The 17,458-nt window shown below is 45.9% G+C and overlaps 1 protein-coding gene across 3 annotated transcripts in view; it reads left to right on the top strand.

Annotated features, from left to right (window-relative positions):
- The window catches only part of CHR4 (chromatin remodeling 4), a 124,098-nt gene extending 109,353 nt beyond the window's left edge, over window positions 1-14,745 (top strand). For 2 of the 3 annotated variants that reach the window (XM_086492588.1, XM_086492590.1), the window contains 7 exons: window positions 6,879-6,944; window positions 7,014-9,599; window positions 9,681-9,838; window positions 10,018-10,132; window positions 10,389-10,456; window positions 10,528-10,990; window positions 11,456-14,745. In XM_086492588.1, the coding sequence (XP_086348714.1) occupies window positions 6,879-6,944; window positions 7,014-9,599; window positions 9,681-9,838; window positions 10,018-10,132; window positions 10,389-10,456; window positions 10,528-10,990; window positions 11,456-13,942 (5,943 nt within the window). In that variant the 3' untranslated portion in view covers window positions 13,943-14,745. The remainder of the gene's footprint in view (window positions 1-6,878; window positions 6,945-7,013; window positions 9,600-9,680; window positions 9,839-10,017; window positions 10,133-10,388; window positions 10,457-10,527; window positions 10,991-11,455) is intronic. The other variant, XM_086492589.1, reaches the window with a different exon arrangement.
- The last annotated feature ends 2,713 nt before the right edge of the window (window positions 14,746-17,458 follow it).

The raw sequence follows: 17,458 nt of genomic DNA, 5'->3' as shown, positions 1-17,458 counted from the left end.
GCATGTATAAAGTGCTCCGCTACTAGACCGTCATGATCGTAAGCCCTCCTGGTCCTCATCCTGTCAATGGCTCTCTTTACCATCTCAGTGGTAAAGAAGGTGCTCGTAGGTGGACATGGCTCTGTAGGATCTGGAAGGGGATCGTGCCCAGGAACCGTATATAACGATGTCGCATACTGGCCCCACACATCAGGAGAAGTAATCACTGGGGGAGGGGAGTGCTCATGGAAGAGTCGCCATGCCTCGCCTGAGTCTCTACTCAAGAACAACTGATACAAGTCTCGCTCCATCTGGGCCAGGTAAGTCTCGTTTCTTCTTTCGCACAAGGCGCCGGAGAGAGAGAGAGAGAGACGAGAGAGAGAGAGAGAGAGAGAGAGAGAGAGAGAGGAGAGAGAGAGAGGAGAGAGAGAGAGAGAGAGAGAAATGAAATGAAATGAAATGTTATATTAACGTCTTCAAAAGGCCAAAATGACTATGAGACCAATCAGTTACAAAATAGTGAATCTAATACCATGTCTGGGTACAAAAGAACTAGAAAAGAACTAGAAGTGGAACAAAATACTACTACTACTACTACAATCTAAAACTACGTGGGTGTAGCAGCTGATACAATAGGTACCCGTAAACTGGATGTAAAGTGTGTGAAAACAAAGATGGAAGAAATGGTGAGGATCCATCCTCATCTGCACTCTGGATGTCGAGAGAGTATGGCTCGAATCTTCTGTTGTAGTCTCCGTCGATGCTGTGTAGCTCCTCTCCTCAGTCGCGGTCGTTTGTATCTCTGTAGCTCCAATGCTCGGTCGATGAGAGTGCCAGTAGTGGTCGAATGAGTGTGGGACGAGCTTTGCAGTGGTGGCTGCTCCTCTGGCTGTCCCATATCTAGTGAAAAGAAATCTGTAATGTGTCTCTGGGACTGCCTCTCTCTAGCTCTCCCCATGTCTGGGTGGAAAGCATGTGAATCCCCCAGACGAAGGAAAAATCTCTAGACCATTAAGTATGGCCAGACCATGGGTAGTCGTCATCTCCATGAGGTATCTCCCATACTCTGTGTGCTCTCTATCCTGTGAGTGTCTATCAAGTCCCATCTCCGATATATCCATCTCTCTAAGCATCTCCTCCGAGGTATCATAAAATACCGTTTGGGAGTTGGCCGTGCTGGCATTAAAGTCTCCCAAGAGAATGATATCTCCATCTCTAGAGAACTCCCATATGTCATCATCAGGTATAGAGAAAGGGGATTGCCCTCTAGGTGAGGTATAGACCGATGTGCTAGGGGGAAAGTAACATATAGCAATGTATAAGAATCTGCCTGTCTCAGCTCTCAGTCTCACCCACATGTATCTCGCCTGGTCATCTCTCCGGACAATCTGTAATAGCGGCTGCAACTCCTCCTTGAATAAGACTGCTACCCCTCCTGAACCTTGACTCCTGAAGAGAGAGAAAAGAAAGAAAGAAAGAAAGATTTTTAACGTCTATGTCAGGCCGAAATCGGCCTATGAGACAAATCAAATGTACATTGTGTGTATGTCGTCCGTCTATCGGAAAGACAAATGAATCAAAATTGATACAAAACTGAGCTGAAAGTAGGTAGTGGAGTATCTGAGGAGGGATGGAGCTCTATCTCTAGGGGTATATGCATGTCTGTATGCTCAAGGTAGTACAATCATGAGAATGCATCAAGCTATCTAGCTCCATCCTGTACTAATGGGGGGGTGTAAGATGTGGTACATGGGTGGGTCTGGTGCCAAGGCTACCCGGATGAAAGCTGTCGGGTCAGCCCTCATTTGAGCCACTCGCTCCTCAGTGGCACGGCGCTCCCGGGCTCGGATCTCCTCGATCTGTCGGTGGTGGGAGCTCGCGCCCCTGTAGCCTGTGACTCGTGGTCGTCGTCTAGCTCGGTTCACCTCCGCCTGTGGGAGTGTCACTCCCCTCTGAGTGTCTGGTGAGGGGGGGGCGGAAATCCTCTGAAAGAAGTCTGTGAGTTGCGACTGTCTCCCCTCTGTCTGTGTAGCTGTGTGTGGCTGTAGTAGTGTGTCCCGATGGCTCTGTATCTCTAGTAAGAAACGTCCGAGCTGTCTCTGATCTCGAGATTCCATGATCTCTCGGAGAGTGGGCTGTCCTCTAAATAGGGCCTCATACCTGCCTCTGATCTCAGTGTATGCTCTGCATCTACATACAAAGTGCTCCTCACTCTCCACCTCCTCTGTGCAGGCTCTGCAGATTCGCTCCCCCCTCGGAACACCAGTATGTCTCCCGATCTCAATCTCTAACCTGTGTGAAGCCACTCTCAGCTGACCAATCGCCACCCGTGAGCTATGTGGCATATATGTGTCCATGTAGCGTGGTCTCTGTATGAACCCCCCAGACAATATGGTGAGAAACTGGTCTCTGTAATCTGACATCCTCGTCCCCAAGCTAGGTGCCTCCCAGACTCTCCTAGTGTATAGCTGCCACAGATCCTGTCTCAATACCAAGTTCCTCTCACTGCGAGAGAGGTGAACATATGGTGAGTGGGGGTCGTACTGGAATGGTGGTAGGCTCTCCATGTCAAGACCGTGTCCCTCAAACCATGCTCTGACCTGTGAGTACCATGCTCTCTCATGTCCACTCTCTGATAGCTGTATAGCTGCCTCAAATGCTCTACGGGTAAGTCTGTCAGGAGGTAGCTCTCTCATCCTCTGGATGAAGCAAACTGTCTGGAATAGTGCCTCTACAACCATTGGTGGTGTGGCGAGCTCGGCTCTAATAATGTCGTGTGGCACTGTCTTCTTGCTGCGGAGCAAGCGCGAGATCATATATACCTGTGGTCTCTCAAGTTGTGTCCACTGGTCAGCTGTCAATCCTGGTGCCCATACTGCCGCCGAGTACATCAAGGCCGGGGTGACTAAGGTGTCGAAAAGCCACCCCTTCGTGCGGGGCTCCTGAAAGTGTGCCTGGTGGCACCTCCGCTCTAGCATGGCCAGAGCTGCATATCCTCGGGTGAGCCTGTCAACAGCAGCCTGCCTCATAGTGAAGGGTCCTGGTAGGCTGGTGAATGTGATGCCAAGGTAGACATAGGAGGTGACTACATCAACCTGTCCTCCTGCTGCTGTGAAGGTGGCGGCGCTCCTCACTGCACTGGATGTGTGAAAGATCATAACCTTGGTTTTGCCAAGGTTCACAGTCAACCCCCTGTGTGTGCTGAATTCGTCCAAGGCCTCAAGATGGCGTTGCAAGCCCTCGGGTGACTCTGAAATCAACACAATATCATCAGCATATAACATGATGTGGACCGGAGTACCTGCCAAGTCGCTCCCCTCTCCCCCTGCTCGCAGTATGTAGTCGGAGATCTCGTCGATGTATAGCCCAAAGAGTGTCGGGGAGAGTGGGCATCCTTGCTTAACACCAATGGTGCTAGCAATGGTCTCTGAAAAACCGCCTGGGCAACGAACCCGACCCGTCACCCTCTCATATAGAGCATATATGGCCCAAATCATCTCTGTTGGTACCCCAATGCTGTGAAGGCGCTGGAAGAGTCTCTCGCGTGGGACTGTGTCAAAGGCCTTGCGGAAGTCCACAAAGCAGCAGTAAAGCCTCTTCTTCCGCGCCTTTGCCCCATCAATGAGGCAGCGCAGAACGAAGATGTGGTCAATGGTGGAGAAAGCTCGTCTGAAACCTGCTTGGCCTGGAGCTCGTAAACCCTCGATCTCTGCGTAGCAGCTGAGCTGTGCCTCAAGTACTGCTCCATATAGCTTGGCCATCGTGTGGCCAATCATGATAGTCCTGTAGTTCCCTGGGTCCAGGGTGTCGCCAGATTTGTGGATAGGCACTATGGTGTGCTGTGTCCACTCCTCTGGGAAGCCCTCCCCTATAGCCCGGTTGAAGACATGTGCAATCAACGGGGCTATAGTGGAGGCCGCATAAATGATGTGCTCACTCTGTAATCCAGTATGGTCAGCTGATCGTCTGTGCTGCATGCGGCGTATGGCCCTCTCTACCATCTCTGCTGTAAAGAAGGAGGAGCACGTGGGGCGAGGCTCGTGTGGTTGTGGAATAGGAGGCTGCCCTGGCACTTCATAAAGTCGCTCTGCATAATCATGCCATATCTGTGGATCCTCAATAGCTGTAGTCGGACGTGGCTCGCGCAGGGTGCGCCATGCCGTCGCGCTATCCATGCTCATGAATAGGCGGTATAGCTCAAGCTCCTGTGCCTCTTCGAATGCTCGCCGCTTTTGGCGTGTCAGCGTCTTCATATGCCGTCTGGCCTCTCTCTCTGTGATCTCTCCTAAGGCTCGCCGTGCATGGAGGCGTAGGTATAGCTCTCTGCACTCATCATCATACCAGTGGTTCTGAGGCATAGCCCCGGGGGGGGGAGTGCGTCCTGTGTGAGTGGTGTGTGGAAAAGAGCTAATAGCTGAAGTGTGGAGAACGGAAGAGATATGTGATGTGAGAACTGAGAGTGGTGTGGATGGGTGGAGGAGACATAGGCCATGTTCGACCTTGGCCGAGTAAATAGAGGCTAACTCATGTGTGAAATGGATGGTGGTGTGTGGAGTGCGTGTTGTGGAGCTGTGTGTGATGGTATCTCCGGTGATAGAGAAAGAGAGGTATGTGTGGTCGGCTCCGATGGGTATGGGTGGAATGGTGAAGGATGTGATAAGGTGTGTAGCCTCCCTGGGTCCCAGAATATAGTCGACTGTACTCCCCCCTCCTTCTGCAACTCCATGTGGCATACAAGTCAGGCCCCCTGAGGTGGGCCACTGGACCATCCCGTTATAAATAACGAGACGGTGCTGGGAGCCAAGTCGAAGTAGATGTCGTCCATAAGCTGTGACTGGAGCTCTGTCTGCTGTGTCTCTCATAGTAGCCTCCTCATCTAGAGTGTGTAGTGTCTCTGGGTCCTCATGGTCATATGTCTCACACTGCTCACTGCGTGTACGAGCATTGAAGTCTCCCATAAGGAAGACTTCACCCAGTGTGGAGTACTCCATAATCTCCTCCGTGAGGCATGCGTACGGTGACTCCTGCTCAATAGGGGCGAATCTGGAGCCTGTGGGAGCAAAATAGCAAAGGGCAATGTAGACGATCCTGTCTCGTGAGAGCTCGAGGCGAATCCACATGTAGCGGGCCTGTGGGTCCCGGGCAACAATCTGTAGTCTGCTGTGAAGCCCCTGTCTAAAGAGTATGGCCACTCCTCCTGAGCCGCGAGTGGTGTGCTGGCGCATACATCCTCGATGTAGAGACTCCCACTGAAATCCATGTATCCGTGGTAACCCTCTCTCCGGGCTCTCGTGTGTCTCTGTAAGTAGAATGATGTCTCGACCTCTCATCACCTCCTCAAGTCTCTCTGGGTGTGTCCATAAGTCTCCATTGCAATTCCAAACCGTGACATGAATCTCCTCGTGTGTCCCACAGGCCGCGAGTCCCTATGCGATGGTCTTGCCATCAATGATAACCCTACCATCCCGATATACTGCCTTCTTCCCTTCTTTGCGGGCTTGGTGGACTCGAGGCATGCACGCGCGACGGTGATCTTGTTGCATCTTTGTGAGGTCATCATCTAGATAAATCGGTGGGCCGTCGATCCCTCTCAAGATGACCCTCTTTCGGAGGAAGGAAGTTCGAGACTCCTCGGAGGCGAATTGGAGGATGAGAGCTCTTTTCTTTGGATCTTTGCCGGCTCTCCAAACTTTGGAGAAAGGGATCTCTTCTTCCTTGTATCCCACTTTCTTGCATAAAGCTTTCCCATCGCTTTCGGGTGTAGACCCTTCTTCTTCTTTGATGCCGGTCACTCGCACATTGAGACGGCGAGCTTGTCGCATCTTCTCCTCTTCGATGGTTGTGTGTACGATGAGTACTTCATCTTTTTGGGCTTCCTCTCTTGCTACCTTCTTGATGTTCTTTTTGACTACTTCGACCCATCCTTCTTTGGTGGCCTCTAATTTGTCCTCAATGCTTGCGGTGAGGGCTTTGGTGATCTCCTCCTTGAGGGCTTCCTTAGCCTCCCCTTTAATCTCTCCTTCCTCGGGGGTGAGGGATGTGAGGGAAGCATGAAGGAGATCGATTTGTGCCTTCATCTCTTCTTGCTCTTTCCTCCATCTCTCCCTCTCCTTCTCGTTCTCCCGTTCCCTTCTCTCCTTCTCCTCTTTGAGATTTTGGATTTCCGCTCTCATGTCCTCCTTCTCTTCGTTCCATAGCTTGATGAAGTTGGCTTTCTCCTCCTTCCATATTTCTCTCTCCATCCGCCATTCCTTCATGTCCTTCTCCAATTGTGCAAGCCTCTTATTCGTGAGCATGAAGGACGTTGTCTTCTTTGTCGGTGTCGGCGTCTTGATGATGGGGGAAGACATGGTTGGCTTCGTAGCTACCCTCTCTTCATATTGTGAAGAAGAGGGGAAGAGAACACTCAGCTTGTGTGTATGCAGGGGGGCAGCGGGCAGGGGATGGGGATGGGGTGTGTGTTTTCACTTGACGTGCAGGGAGCAGCGCAGCGCGCAGGAGGGAGCAGCACACAGGGATAGCGTGCAGGGGTGGGGCAGCGCGCAGAGGAGGCAGCGCGCAGGAGGGAGCCACGCGCAGGAGCAGCGCGCAGGGGAGGCAGCGTGCAGGAGGGAGCCACGCGCAGGGAGCAGCACGCAGAGAGAGAGAGAGAGAGAGAGAGAGAGAGAGAGAGAGAGAGAGAGAGAGAGAGAGAGAGAGAGAGAAATGAAATGTTATATTAACGTCTTCAAAAGGCCAAAATGACCTTGAGACCAGAAAGTTACAATGTGGTGGATGTGATACAAAGTCAGAGTAACAAAAATGACAAAATAAAATAGTATGGAATCCTAAACTGCTAGTGTGAGCTAAGCAGCTAGATGGGGGAGAGAGAGAGTCTGAACTTGTAACTTTTCCTGAAGGTCATTGATGCGGTCAAACGGATACCAGATGACCATTATAAGAAGGCTTCGATGTTAGCACTTGAGGTATGAGTGGATTTATAAGTTTGTTTCATGCCTCTTGAATAATCACATGTATGGGTTCTTTTTAAACAGGTAGATAGGATATTTGGCTGTAGACTCATGTCTTCAGTGTTGCCATCTGGCCATGTGCTGAAACATTCTTCTCAAGAAACTGAACCTCTGTTGGAAAGTTCTACGGAAGGGAAAAGCAACTCTGCAGTAGAAGTAAGATCTATGCATGCTTTACGGGAGTGTGAAAATGGAGCTGATCGAGAATCAAACTCATGGATTGTCAGTGACCAGGAAAAGCCCTCCAATAATGGAGTACCTGAAAACCTGAAGGAAGCTGCTGAGGCCACATCTTCATCATGTTTAGTTAGTAGAGGAACCAGCCTGCAGACAAAAAACGAAGAGTCAATGAATAACGAGACTATTAGCAACTCTGAAGCTCACACTATGGTTGGACGTGAAAACGATGAAATAAGTGAGGCTCAGAAGGATCTGGATGCTAATGATGACAAGCCGCCTCTGTTGTATGAATTTCTAGTGAAGTGGGTTGGCAAGTCGCATATTCATGACCAATGGGTGAAAGAAACAGAGTTGAAAGCACTCGCGAAGCGGAAACTTGATAACTACAGATTTAAGTACAGAAATGCTTGTATAAATCTAGTTAATGAAATGTGGTGCAAGCCACAGCGCATTGTAGCAAAGCGCCAGGAACTGACTGATGCTCATGAAGTATTGGTCAAGTGGTGTGGTCTACCTTATGATGAGTGCACTTGGGAGAACATTGACGAACCTGTTATTGAAAACCATCCAGAACTACTTGAAAGCTACAACAACTTTGAGAAAGCTGCATTAGCAGATGAAGAAGTCGTCACATCTCAGTCTGTCGACAAGCGGTCGGGGGAAATCAGTACGCTCATTGAGCAGCCAGAATACATTAAAGGCGGAACTCTCTTTCCACATCAAATGGAAGCTCTTAACTGGCTTAGAAAATGTTGGGGAAGGAAAAAGAATGTGATTTTAGCTGATGAAATGGGCCTGGGAAAGACTATCTCTGCATCAGCATTTCTGTGCTCTCTTTATAAGGAATTCAAGGTAAATGCACCGTGCTTAGTTTTGGTTCCTTTGTCTACAATGCCAAATTGGATGGCAGAATTTTCAATGTGGACTCCTGATTTGAATGTGGTGGAATATCATGGAGGTGCAAAGGCAAGGGCTATCATCAGGCAGTTTGAATGGCATGCGACAGGGGGTCATAATCTGAAGAAAGATCAAAGATCTTTCAAATTCAATGTTCTGTTGACTACATATGAAATGATTATTGCAGATGCAAGTCAGCTTCGCTCTATTCCTTGGGAAGTTCTTATAGTTGATGAAGGACATCGCTTAAAGAACACAGGAAGCAAGCTTGTCCAACTCTTGAATACGTTCTCCTTTTCACAACGTGTTTTATTGACTGGGACACCATTGCAAAACAATATTGGGGAGATGCATAATCTTTTGAGATTTCTACAGTTGGATGCTTTTCCATCTCTTGCAGCATTTGAAGACAAGTTCAGTAGCCTCAGTACTGCAGAGCAGGTGGATGAGTTGAAAAAATTGGTGGCACCTCACATGCTTCGTAGGCTTAAAAAAGATGCAATGCAAAATATTCCTCCGAAAATGGAGTGTGTGGTGCCAGTAGAACTGAGTTCTTTGCAAGCAGAGTATTATCGTGCTCTTCTCACAAAGAATTATCAAGTGCTTAGACAGGCAGGAAAGCCCAATCAGCATCAATCTCTTGTCAACATTGTTGTTCAACTTCGTAAAGTATGTAATCACCCATATCTTATACCAGGCACTGAGCCAGAAACTGGTTCGGCAGATTTCCTGCAAGAGATGCGTATTAAAGCTTCTGCAAAGCTGACTCTCCTTCATGCAATGCTGAAGGTTCTCAAAGAACAAGGTCACAGGGTTTTAATCTTTTCCCAGATGACCAGGCTTCTTGACATCCTTGAGGACTACCTTGTGGTAGAATTCGGCAATAATACTTTTGAGCGTGTAGATGGCTCTATATCCGTGGCTGACAGGCAGGCAGCTATTGCCAGATTCAATCAGGACCCTTCCCGCTTTGTGTTCCTTCTGTCGACACGGGCGTGTGGTCTTGGGATTAATTTAGCAACAGCAGATACTGTGATAATTTATGATTCTGATTTCAACCCTCATGCCGATATTCAGGCCATGAATCGTGCTCACCGGATAGGGCAATCCAAGCGGCTCCTTGTATACAGGCTCGTTGTAAGAGCCAGTGTAGAGGAGCGTATTCTCCAACTGGCCAAGAGAAAACTGATGTTGGACCATCTCTTTGCAAATAAATCAGGCTCGCAAAAAGAAGTAGAGGACATCCTGAAGTGGGGGACAGAAGAGCTTTTTCAGGATGGTTCTGCAACTGGTGAAGGTGTCTCAAGTGTTTCATGTGCAGATGATGTTGTGGAAGGTTCAGCTGAGCCAGATGGAAAACATCGGAAGCGATCAGGCGGTCTTGGTGATGTCTACGAGGATACTTGCCACAAGGCAGGTCGAGCAAAGATTTTATGGGATGACACTGCCATAGCACGCCTGCTAGATCGTTCAGAAATAGGTACAGAAGCATTGGAGGCAGAGGGAGAGAGTGACATGCTGGGATCTTTTAAGGTTAGAATAACTCTCTGGACATTTTCCATTTTCATTCTACGTCAATGACAATATCTGCAAGCTTTCCTTGCTGAATTTCAGGCGTGGGATTGGAACGAGCAAGAAGCAGGGGATGATGAGGAAGCAAATGACTGTCTCATCAAGGAGAAGGATGCAGATTCTCCATTTGAGGCAAATGCCGTTACTTCAGGCCAAGGAGCAGAGGAAGAGAGTAATTGGGACAAGATCCTTCGTACTCGGTATAATGATGTGAACTTTTGTAACGGAATATCTCATCCTGAATTCCTTCTCAAATTGTTTTTGTTTTGGGAACAATGTATTTTCTTGTTAAAATCAGAGACTCCTGTGTGAAGGCAGCTATGTGTGTGCAGAAAATCTATTCTTTGGTGCCTGAAATCCTCAGCATATGTTGTTGTAGGTGGGAGAAGCAGCAGATTGAGGAAGAAGGGGCCCTTGGTAGAGGCAAACGGACTCGTAAAACAGTTTCATACAAGGAGGACTTCAATATGGCTGTCGCTGAAGTTTCCAGTGAGGTAACTTTGTATTTGTGTTGGATATGAGAGACGCCTGGCTAAGAACACTAGCTTTCTGATTTATGTTTCGGATCCTACTTTTATTCGTGTTATCTGCATGCTCTTTGGTCACAGAAAACTTGTCGGATTAATAGATCATAGAGTGTGAGTGCCCCCCTTATAAATGCGGGGTTCACCAAGTTACCCATAGTCTATGCAGAAGCATGCAAATATTCTAGGAGTAGCTACTTTTTTTAATTGTTTACACTTATCACAGAGTGGCAATGAAGATGAGGATCCAGAGCCGGAATACACCCCTGCTGGCCGGGCTCTGAAAAGCAAATTGTAAGTCTCCTTGTATTTTTCTATTTCCAGGTGAGAAATAGCTTATCTTGGTTATGGGATTATTGGTGCAGAGCTAGGCTACGAGCTAGACAAAAGGAGCGAATTGCTGCTCGAGGCAATAAGGACTCGGTAGAAAATTTTGGAGTCTTTTACAACTCTCTAGCATATTCATGTATTGGAAGTCAGGTGGCTTTACCACCATGCACAACCTCAATGTTTCTGCCAGTTCAACTGTCGGAGCAAGACCTTCAGACTTTGCTTTCAAACACAGGAGTTACAACAAGCGTATTCATGGCTGAAAGAAATGACCCAGCTGCCAAGGGTGATTTGGCTACCCCTGAGACAGAGGCATCTTTGCAGCCTGGAAGAAAGCGTGACCGTGAAAGAGGTCTCTGTGAGCAAGAGGACAGCACCTGCAATGAAATAATGAAGACAGAGACCCTTGCGAACAACTTATCAAGGGACTCAGATCAAGCAGCTGGTGGGGAAGAAACAGGTTTAAATGCTGAGTCACTACATGGGCAAACAATCGAGGTAAACTTTTATCTCCTTGGTATATTTTCTTATTAGTGAGAGTGGTTATGGCTCGTCTTTTGAAGAGGATTTAGAAATATGCTGGATCTGAAACTGCCAACAGCACACCCACCACCATTTCCGGTGTGAGTCAAGCTTGTGAACCACGAGGTGTGGAATTGGATTCCCACCTCACACCCAGGGGCACCCAGAGTAGCAAGGAAGTGAGACACTGACATAAATATGCAGGTCCATGAAAGGTCGGGGGGACTAGAGTGTCGTAAGACAATGGGGTTTGCGAATATAGTAAATAAACAAAGGATAGCTATCTCATATCAGAATCAGCAAACAAGTGGCTTTTGATTCTATGTTGCTGCAAGCCCTCTAAGATTAATCATGTCGGCGAGGTCAAGAACTTGTGTAGCAGTTAATATTTTGGATTTTTTGTTTAATATTTGACGGTGTGATGTGTGTTGTTTTGAGCAGGCTCATGCTGGAAACATTTCTCTTGATTCTCAGGCTGATGCTACGGGGAAAGAGGGCGAACCTAATTCTATTGCTTTACTGAACATTAGAGCAGAGGCATTGGATGTACAAGATCTTCTTTCCAGAGAGAAGCTTGAATCAACGTGTGGCCTGTTTCTGCAGACTCTTGTTAATAGGCCTCCCTTGGAAAGTGGCTCCATGAAAAGCATTCCTGAGTTTCTTTCGACAGGGCCAGAATCTACCCCTGAGCATAGGATAGACGTACTGGAGACTTCGAGATTAATGGAACATCCTGAAAAATCAAGGGCAGTTTTGAATTTAGGCTCCACCAACAGCAGTCAAAGCAGTACAGTTGCCGATTGTCTTGCAGAAGGTTGTGCTCCCAAGTCTGAACCTGATCTCGGCTGTGGCTCAAATATTGCCGGTTGTTCTCATCAGAGTGATGAAATTAAGGAAAAACCTTTTCCTTTCTTGCCATTTTCTGGTGATGACAGAGTTGCTTGTCGCACATCTGAAACTTCTATATGGACTGAAGAAGAACTTGACACCTTGTGGTCTGGAGTCAGGAGACATGGTCGAGGGAACTGGGCTGTGATGCTCCGAGATCCAAAGTTGTGCTTTTCTAAACTCAAAACTGTGAAGGATCTAGAAGTAAGATGGAATGAGGAACAGATTAAATTGCTTGGAGGGCCTTTGGAATACCGAGATCCTTGCCTTAATGAGGGAACCAAGGCACTCCTTAACACATTCTGTGCAGGATTTCAGACACCAACATCGCAAAGAGATAATGTGTACACCCCTGGTGGTACAAAGGACTTCACTAATCCAGCCGGGCTCATGCAGACGAGAGGGTTTACTTTGCCAGATTTTGACATGGAAAGTTTGAGTCGGAGGGGATCAAGAGTCGAAGCCATGAAGTTACCCAGTTTGCCACAATTTGGAGCGGAACTTAAATCCCAGCTTCCACACTTAAGTTCTACCCCAGAGAATACAGTCTTCTCAAGGGAGCCTGTACCTTGGATGGATTTGGGACATAAGTTTGATTTACCAATGCCAGGGCTGAAGCCTATGTGTCCTGACAAGCAGGGAGTGTACCCGTCCAAAGACCGTGGTCCACTGTTTAGCGGTGCAAGAGGCATTTCACCTTCAACCACTCAAAGTTCCCCTTTTCAACTTAATCAAAGCTCGGCAGATTTACAGGTATCTGGATTGTTGCCACGATGCTCAGTCGGGGACAATGAGTGGAAATTTTCAAATCTACAACTAAGGTTTGAGAAAGGACCGCCTTTTGTACCTGCTGATTTAGGTGAGCTTCCGAAGTCCCGATTACTTTCAGATAAGCTAGCTCAGAGCTTGCAGGATCTACCCGGTGTGAAGCCCAACTTGAACTTCCTGCTATCTGAAAAGCATGCTGAACCAAGGGGTGGTGGCCTGCATCAAAAGCTTGGGTCGTTCAACATGAAGGGGGTGAAGGAAAAATCTAAAGCAAGTCAAAGTGCTCAACCTAATTTGGTCGCTGAAGGAGCAGGTGGGAAAACCACAAATTCAAGTAGTCTGCCACATTGGCTGCGGGAGGCATTTAAACCGTCTCCAGTTGATACACCTGCCATGCCGTCAACAATAGGTGCTGTCTCCCATGCAATCAGCTTGGTTTACAGGGAATGCAAGCCCACATTGCCTGCGTGGGTTACTCCTGGCCCATTGCCCGTAGCTCCTCACAGAAAAACTAAGAAGAGAAGAAAGAGAAAGAAGGGTGTTGGACCAGGTTGCCGCATGATGGGAGATGCACATGCAGGGACCAGAGAACAGCTGGGAAATGTTCTACTCCCAAATCTCACTCCACCAGGCATGCATAGTCAGTTTCCAATGTTAGGCTTAGGCAGTAGTGGGCTCTTTGAAAACAGACTTATTGCACAAGATACTCAACAACCCTTAGCTTTGTTGAATGGGTCCTCACTCCCACCTTTGCCTCACGCTATAGTCCCAAAGTATGACTGGCAAGGGAGTGACAATGCATTCCCAAGACTGGATTTACAGGGACAATTTTCAGGTTTAGGAAATTTGCCGTTGCCCACTTGTACAATATCACAAAGCATGCCATTGCCATCACTGCCATCACCGTTCATGTCTTATGGTCAATTTGTGACCTCAGATTTGTCATTGAGCTCATTATTCCCCAAGACTGGTTTGAATTTCCAAGATCAATCTACTGTCCAGCAACGGTGGCCTTTGCCGGGATCTGGAAGCCTTCAAAGCCTCCATATTCCTCCTCAATCGAATCCACCTGATCTGAAAGTAATAGAACTAGATCCCCCAGGTGCACCAGAAAGACAAAAAGAAAAATCTCCGAGTCTCAGAAGTGAGGAATCTTCTAGTAAAACGCACTCGGACACCCAAGTGCAAGTCAGTGGTGGTGTGCAAAGCAACATCAAGGATGATGCATCATCGGAGGAGACAGTTTCAGATAGCAAAAACAATGCAGGCTGATGTGGCTCATGCAATGAACAAAGAAAGCCCTTTTCTTGTTTGCGGAGAGGAAAGTCTCAAGCAGTGCTGTTGAAGGTGATAGCCAAGATGCAATTAAGAAGGGAGGGAGGGTGACTCTTAATTCTCTCCGTAAAGCCCTGACTTCTGTGTACTGGTTGTATTTCTCGCCACTGAGCTTGCGCGTACATTGATGGGTCATACAGCTTTCAGAAAGCAAGTTTTCTGAAACATTATTCTACCACCCTCTGGCAATACATATTTGTTGTACCACAATATTTTTGTCTCGGAAGGTTGGAATCAAAATCTTCTGAGACATCTTGTAAAGAAACACAGGTTCCTATTTTGGTTTGTTCAAGATATAGCGACACTTCATCCGAATGGTGTTACTGGATCTGACTAACTACTTGATACTGACATTGACTGGGCTTGCAAAATTCTTCTACTTATAAATCGTCATCGGCAGTGTGTCGAAGAATGGCTGAACTAATACAAACATGAAGAAGTAAATCCTTTGTAATGTAAAGATCCTGTACGAAAGGGAGGGAATCTTTTCAAGGATGAAGATGAATGGCCAGGGAGGTGGCTGAAAGGTTGTCTTGGAAAGGACAATATGCACTTGGTATTAGGGAAGGGCCCTTAAAGGTGGTAAACATGTAGATAGCTCATTGTTCTATAGAGTACAAGGTCTTGTGTTCAAGACTTTCTGGTTGGTCTCTATGGATTGTTCATACAATGCCAAGATGCTCTCTCGCTCCCAACAAAGCCATGGGTTTGACGCCCGTCAAAGAAATGAATTTTTGTCAGAAAGGTGTCCATCGCACTAAATACTCTCTCTGTCTTTCTCTCTCTCTCTCTCTCTCTCACACACACACACACACACATTTTTTTGTAAATCTTGATTGAATTTACGAGTGGGAACCCCCCCCCCCCCCCCCCCCCCAACCCCCCGTCCCCCTCCCCAAACACACACACATACACAGAGTAATTCTCATGGTGCAAGTCCACTAGTAGACTCAATGATGCAGGATGCCATCTACGAAGCCTATATAACAAGTAATAATGTACTTGTGATGATGAATGGGAGGCTTTCTAGTATGTGCCGTCATCATGGATACTTATTTTTTTTCTATCCACCAATGCAAGTCTCGGAGCCTGTGAGCATGGGGTTAATGATAACTCGCTCTGATTACTTCCAATCATTTTATTCTATTTCTATGCTAGATTGAAGTCTCATATATCCTTGAGTGTTTATAGTTCACGTCTCTTTCTCATCCGAATTCTCTTAATTATTGCTAGATTCATTGAGTTGTGGGATTCATTCTAGGACTTAATACTTTATACTTAAAGGTTAAGGCTTGAACAAAATGTGAATCTCCCAAGTCATATCAATAGGACCTAAGTTTACCCTCCATAGTTGGTCGACATTGAAGCACGAGTTGAAGAACAGAAATTGGTTGTACCTCTCAAAGCTCTACCGCTCCATTTATACTCAAATTGTCACATTGTCTAAGGAGATCAATTCAGTTTTATGATAGATAATGTTGTCAACTCACCTTAAGAAGAAGAGAAGATGCTTTGAGTGGCAAAAGAAGGACCTTCTAAAGGAGGAGCATATGTTGTCATCGCCTACAAGAAAAAATCTTCACATTGTGGCAAGGCAAACCGTTTTTGATAAACTAGTTTTGCAATTAAACTATGTCGACATTGCAAAGCAACAAACTATCTTGTTTAAAACAGACAATGACAAAGATATGGACCATAAGAACAAAGGAAAATATGAAGTCTAGACTTGACAATGTTACAAAAGAAGCCACTCATATTGCTTATGATAAAAGAAAGTAGCAGTTCCATGATGCTTGCGACAATTGTCCCAACTATTCTTAGGGACTTCTTCGGGGCAGTCGCTTATCAAAAGCTTCTTATATCACGTGTGTTCAAGAGGTTATTAATAATACCTCAATATACATATTATATTTACACTACGTGCCTATTAAAAAAAACCCCACCCCTCTTTGTATGTATACATTTTGATACATTTTGTATACATTTTGATACATTTTGATCTTTTAATAATCCTCTCCGGTTAACTCACGTGATAGCATACACATTCTAAAAAGTGACCGTCCTTGGAGGACTTCATACACAAGAAGCAAGCAAAGGTACTTACAATGTGTTATGAAATCATTTAGTCACGTTCTATGTGGACACTTGTTGAAAGGCTCTCCTTGTCTTGATGACTCATAACGTCCTTGTATTGTGCTATCCTACATCCTTGTGTATATGATACAAGGGGAGGAGGTTCAAAGTAGAGTTTGAATCAAATGCATAGTGTCAAGGGCACATTTATAAGTCTAGCTTATTTACCTATTCATGGATTCCTCCTGTAACCAGATATTTTTACCTTTAAGGAACATATTCAAACTATTTGGTCACTTGGCCATCATCTTGCTCAGAAAGATTGAAAAGACTTCAATTTGTTGAGCTAGCAAAGGTTGCCGTAGAGTCAAATATTCTTCTAAGTTTCCTTTAAGGCCATGACATAAAACCTTAACAAGAGATGGTGCTCACAAAAAATTTAGCACTCCTATATAGTTTTTTTGGAGAACTAATGAGCTCAAAATTTATACAAGAGACTTTCTCAAGATTGAACACATGTAGAAAATACCATGCAAGTGATGAAAACAATCTTACCCATAGATTGTTATCAAACCCTTTCTATCTCCCCTTCAAACTCTCTTCTTAGATGTATGTTGGTGTCTCTATCTCTACTTTGCTTTAGCGATCTTTCCCTTGTTAGAAGTTATTGACTTTCCTAGTCTACATGCATCAGATATTGAATCAAGCATTAGCCTTTGGATGTATGAATGTCCTCTTGCCTCCGTTGGGGTGGATTGTTTCTTGGTAGATGAGATGTGCATTTTAATCTTGAGTGCTTGAATTCACATTGATCTTGCTATGCATTTTGTGCATGTTTCAACAATAAGACATTTGTTATCTAATGCTTATTCAAGTAAGTCCTTAATCTCATACTTTAAGATTTGAAGCTTATTTTATATATATATATATATATATATATATATACATATATATATACATATATACATGGGAAAATTTGATTGTAGGTTTCACTCTTGGTGGTTTGAGGTCACCCTTCATTTTTACCAAGGAGTGCATTCACCTTCTTAACTTCCACCATTGTGTGTTAAGGCAACACTCTCCTTTGGATCCAAAATTTTGAAGTTGACTTCAAAAATGATCTTGGTGTAGCAATCTCCATTAAGGCTCATACATTCAAAATAATCAACCATTGTTAGGTAGGTATTCAATCTCTAGACTATCCTAGTGGAAGTCTTTTAACATGGGTGAGATGGCAATTGGTGCTATCGGGGGGTTACATTGCATCACCTATCATATCTTACGACGAGAATGACCCAAGGCTATGATGTCAATCCTAGGAAGCAAGTGATTTGATTAGGGCATGAAGACACACAGAGATTGTTAGTCTCTTGTTTGATC

This window comes from Adiantum capillus-veneris, chromosome 20 (assembly GCF_014529385.1).
Source record: "Adiantum capillus-veneris isolate H3 chromosome 20, ASM1452938v2, whole genome shotgun sequence".
Classification (NCBI taxonomy): domain Eukaryota; kingdom Viridiplantae; phylum Streptophyta; class Polypodiopsida; order Polypodiales; family Pteridaceae; genus Adiantum; species Adiantum capillus-veneris.
Note: the sequence above shows the minus strand (reverse complement) of the source record. Positions and strands in the feature narration are given on the sequence as shown.